Source organism: Dendrobium catenatum, unplaced genomic scaffold (assembly GCF_001605985.2).
Source record: "Dendrobium catenatum unplaced genomic scaffold, ASM160598v2 fragScaff_scaffold_594, whole genome shotgun sequence".
Taxonomy (NCBI): domain Eukaryota; kingdom Viridiplantae; phylum Streptophyta; class Magnoliopsida; order Asparagales; family Orchidaceae; genus Dendrobium; species Dendrobium catenatum.
In genome coordinates, this window is record NW_021319056.1 from 403,529 (window position 1) to 408,115 (window position 4,587).

The 4,587-nt window shown below is 37.4% G+C and overlaps 1 protein-coding gene across 1 annotated transcript; it reads right to left on the reverse strand.

Annotated features, from left to right (window-relative positions):
- Window positions 1–2,793: 2,793 nt before the first annotated feature.
- LOC110115970 (DTW domain-containing protein 2) lies at window positions 2,794–3,882 on the reverse strand. Its single transcript, XM_020849395.2, has one exon. The coding sequence runs from the start codon at window positions 3,838–3,840 to the stop codon at window positions 2,971–2,973; it is 870 nt and encodes a 289-aa protein (XP_020705054.1). The 5' UTR covers window positions 3,841–3,882; the 3' UTR covers window positions 2,794–2,970.
- Window positions 3,883–4,587: the final 705 nt, after the last annotated feature.

Here is a 4,587-nt window from a genome sequence, read left to right on the forward strand (position 1 = left end):
TGGCCAACATTCTGCATCATAAAGCATTGCAAGTCTAACCACCATCTTATAGAATTTTCCCTTAAGTTTGAGAGGGATTTTTCTATCACATAACAAGCCTGATGCATTCCTCCACTTCAATCATCCAACTTGAATTCTATTAATAATATCTCAATCTATTTCACCATCACTTTGAACAATAGATCAAAGATATCTTAAATAGTAAAATGTGCACTCTCATTAATGACTTGATCGCCCAAAGTTATAATCCCCCTACTAGATCTATTAATACTAAAATTACACTCCATATATTTAGGTTTAGATCAACTCAAACGAAAGTCTTTAGATTCTAAGGTTGACCTCCATAATTCAAGTTTAACTTCAACTCCCTCTCTAGTCTTATCAAGAAGAATAGCATCAACAAAAAGCATACACCAGGGTACAACCTCTTGCAAACGTCTAGTGAGAACATCCATGACTAAAGCAAAAAAGATATAGCCTTAAGACTAATCCTTGATGTAATCCAACTGAAATAGGAAAATACTTGGTTAAATCACCTTTTGTTTGAACACAAGTAACAAACCTTGCATACATATCCTTAATGACTTGAATATAAGCATTATTAACCCCTTTCTTATGTATAACTCTCCATAGAACTTTTCTTGGAATTTTATCATATGCTTTCTTTAAATCAATAAAAAGCATATGTAGATCCTCCTTATTCTCTCTATACTTCTCCATCAAACCTCTCAATAAATGTATAGCTTCCATAGTAGGCCTACCTAGCATGAATCCAAATTGATTTTGAGAAACATTAGTGTCATGCCGGAACCTATACTCCATAACTCTCTCCCATAGTTTTAAAGTATGACCCATTAACTTAATTCCTCTATAATTCACACAATCTTGTGCATCATATCTATTCTTAAAAATAGGAATCAAGGTCTAGAAACCAGGAAGAAAATTAAACTTGCTAAGGAAAATGTAAAGAGTGTAAAGAATGATCTACATTTATCTGTCCTTTCCTACTCAAATATAAACATCATTTGGCTTTATCATCATTGTGTTGGTCAATTGTCATTTGGAATTTTTAAAGCCTTGTTTCCTTTTTAAAGGAATTGACGTAAGAACCTTCCATATTGATGTTTGCAAATTTCTTAAGCACAAATATGGATCTTTCCCAGCTTATAATGAAAAAATATATACATTCACATATGGTGTTTCTCTACAATTCCTAATATAACATGCATCAGGTGGTTTGTTTCTTTTATTGACAGTTGCACTAAATTTTTTTGGATTTTTCTACTTAGAACGAAATTTAATATTGGTAATGTATTTCCTACTTTTCATAATATGACCTAGCATTAGGTTAGGATAACGATTAAAAAGTTATAATTTAATAATGCCAAGGACTATTTTGACCAAGTCTTGTCCATGTATTTTCAAAAGAAAAGAATAATTCATGAGTCTTCATTATTAATATTACTCAATAGGACTGCATAAAGTAAAAATGGCCTCTTACTAGCCATAATTGGAGGCTTGTTATTCTAACACAATGTTCAAAAATCATATTGAGAGATAATCATACAACTATTCACATCATAAACAAGCTACATTTAATAGTTTTTGAATTCAAAATATCAAGGCAAGTACTCTATCATTTTTGTCCCAATTTCAATACCACAAACAATTTAACTCCATGAATTTTTGGTTATATTATCTTCTGCATGTCCATAGAAATGATAAAGGGCTAATTGGCTAATGTGCCCTATAGGAAATTATGGTATATTGGATATTCACCTCTGATATGAGAGCTATATGTAACACCATTAGGATTTGATGAGTATATACAAGTAGCGTTTAACTAATGTACAATTTTTCTTGATTAGACATCCATGGCATTAACTCATAACTACAAATTTGGGATGATGATCAACACATAAAGAGAAGCAATGAGTTGATATATGAAGATTGAAATCCAATTTAGTAAATAAAATGGAATGAGAGTGCTTTCCAATATACTCACATTAAGAGCCAACATCGGAACGATCTTTATTGATCCTAAAAGTCCCCAAATAATCCACAATAGCAATAATAGGTAATCCAAAGTGGTGAACAATCTCTTATGTAAATAGTGAGCTTCTATCACAAATAATCAAATAAGATTATGAAATTTATCTAGCATGACTATTGGCCAAAGCTAATGGAGACACTGGGCCTGAGACATCTAAAATCCAACTCATGCCTTCCTAGAATTAGCAATCTTGTGTTCATGTCTCTGCCAATTTTAGGACCAATATGTGAGTCGCAAGTTAAGCAAAACAAGAATGTTGCCTCTAGGGGTATTTCACACCTACGACTCTCACATAGATGATCTCAGATGTCCAAAACCAACGTTCCTAAGCCCCTTGGGTGGTGGTGGGTTATATCACGCTAGGATCTAGGGTTCTAGGTCAACGAAGATTAACACCAATTAAGTTAAGCGAATGGCGATGTAGGCAATCATCATCACCATTGGACATCAAAGTTATGCACTATGCTAAGGCAATCATAGATGCAATAGGAAGTGCAACGGTCTAACGGTCTAGAATGACCCAATGTGATTGATTCAAACTTGACTCATTTTTTACATTTTCACATGAAATGGAATTTCTTAGCACTCCGGGTTGGTTTTCCTTGAGCTAAGCCATCCAAATACTTTTACAATACACATAAAATATAGCCTTCATTAGGAATGATGTTCTATGCGTATATTTGAAAAAAAAAAAATGCCTAAATTGCATGATTTATATAGATCACAAAAAAAAAAAAAAATCAGAAATTTGTGTGTGATAAGATTATGGCAATGAATCAACTAACAAATCTATGAGAACGAATGTGCAGAACAAAAAAAAAACTGTTGCAGCAATCATTGTAGGCACGTACTAAATTGTTGACTTCTGGTCTTCCATCAGGCTCAAAACGAATGCATTATCATTTGTAGGCATCCGATCAAACAGTTGGTGGGCACGAACCAAGTCCCTTACCTTTTTTCTTCAGCCTAGGCCGGGGATTCACCATCTTTAAGTGGCATGCCTGGAAGGCAACCATGGCCCTGAGAATAGCAAGCAGCATCCCCTCGATCTCCACTCCTTTGCCCTCGGGCTCCAGCACACGGAGGGCCCTCGCAACGGCCTCGATGGTGCTTAAGCAACCCTTCCACGGCTCCTTCCTCAATACAAGGCCGGACTCGAAAGTGCTCGGGCCCTCCGATCTCGTGTCGCAACCACTGCCGATCTGAACCTGCACGGCAAAGCGCGAGAGGAAGGGGATGCTGGCGGTGGCCATCTCCTTGGCGTGCCTCCAAGTTGCGTCAAATACTATCAGGATGGGCTCGGCGCGAGAATCGGGTGGCGTATCGGCAGCCCAGCGTTCGAGGTCGAGTGCGGGTTTGGAGGAGTCGAAGGTGGGGAAGAGAAAGAGGACAGGGGATGAGGGGGAGGTAGAGAGGCAGTCGAGGAGCGGAGAAGAACCGGGTCGAATGCGACGGCCGGGGACGGCGTAGCAGCGGATTAGTGAGCGACAGAGGGCGGGAAGTGTGGCGAGCTTGTTTGCGCGGAGCTCGTGGGGGTGGTGGAGGACGATGAGATGAGTGGAGGTGGGAATTGGAGAAGAGGGGAGGAAAGGGCAGATGCACGTGATATTCGGCCGCCCGCAGCCACTCCAGCACATGGCCCTACGCTGCCCTCGCCACCGACTGCGTTCATCTTCCTCCTTCCTCCTCAATTCCCCATCTTTGCTGCTGGAAGGCTCAGAATTCTCTTCCCCGTCGTCGGATGAGAACAACGATGGTTCGGGAAGAGGAGCCGCCTCTTCTTCCATGTTTTTCAGGCCATAGCCATCAAAAATCTTAAATTTATGTGGGTGTTTCTGAAGTTTATTTTAAAGGTCAAGAATTATGTTTATATTAAATTTGTCTTGATATTCAGTATTTTTTAAAATAATAAAAAATTACTTATAAAGAATTTCTAAATTTAATATAAAGATTATTTTTTTTGAAAAATTAGGGACAATCATGCCCAATTTTTTATTAATCAATGAAAAAATTACATAGAAAAAAATACAAGAACTCGTAGCATAAGACATAATCCATAATGCCCTAATGAAAATAAATTTTTTGAATCTTTCTTCATATTTGATGCATAAATAAAATCTAAAACTTGGAGAAATACAGGCCTAAGAATAAAGTGGTGTAAACTAGGTACCAAAGAAGATATAATGGAGAAGGAGAGGTCACACTCAAAGATTAGGTGATTATGATTCTTCTCACCATTTGAACATAAAACACATGGAAGAGGTACATTTAAATTCCGTTTGGAAAGAATGTTTGCAGTTTTTAAGCCTTTCACCAAAGCTGACCAGACATAATAAGAAAAACGCATAGCAAATCTCTTATGTTAGATAAAAGAGCATCATTCAGCCTGAGTTAAACCGTCATAAAAATCAACATGGAAACTTTTAAAAGGCGGTAGAAGTACGCCACCCTAAGTAATACATGAGTGAGATTGATTGAAAGTGTAAATAATAGAGATGACCAAGAAAACAGAGGATGAAAAAGTATATAGTAGA

Bases quoted from the DNA above. Each gene is read 5' to 3' on its own strand.
- LOC110115970 (XM_020849395.2), bottom strand. From the start codon at position 3,840: ATGGAAGAAGAGGCGGCTCCTCTTCCCGAACCATCGTTGTTCTCATCC.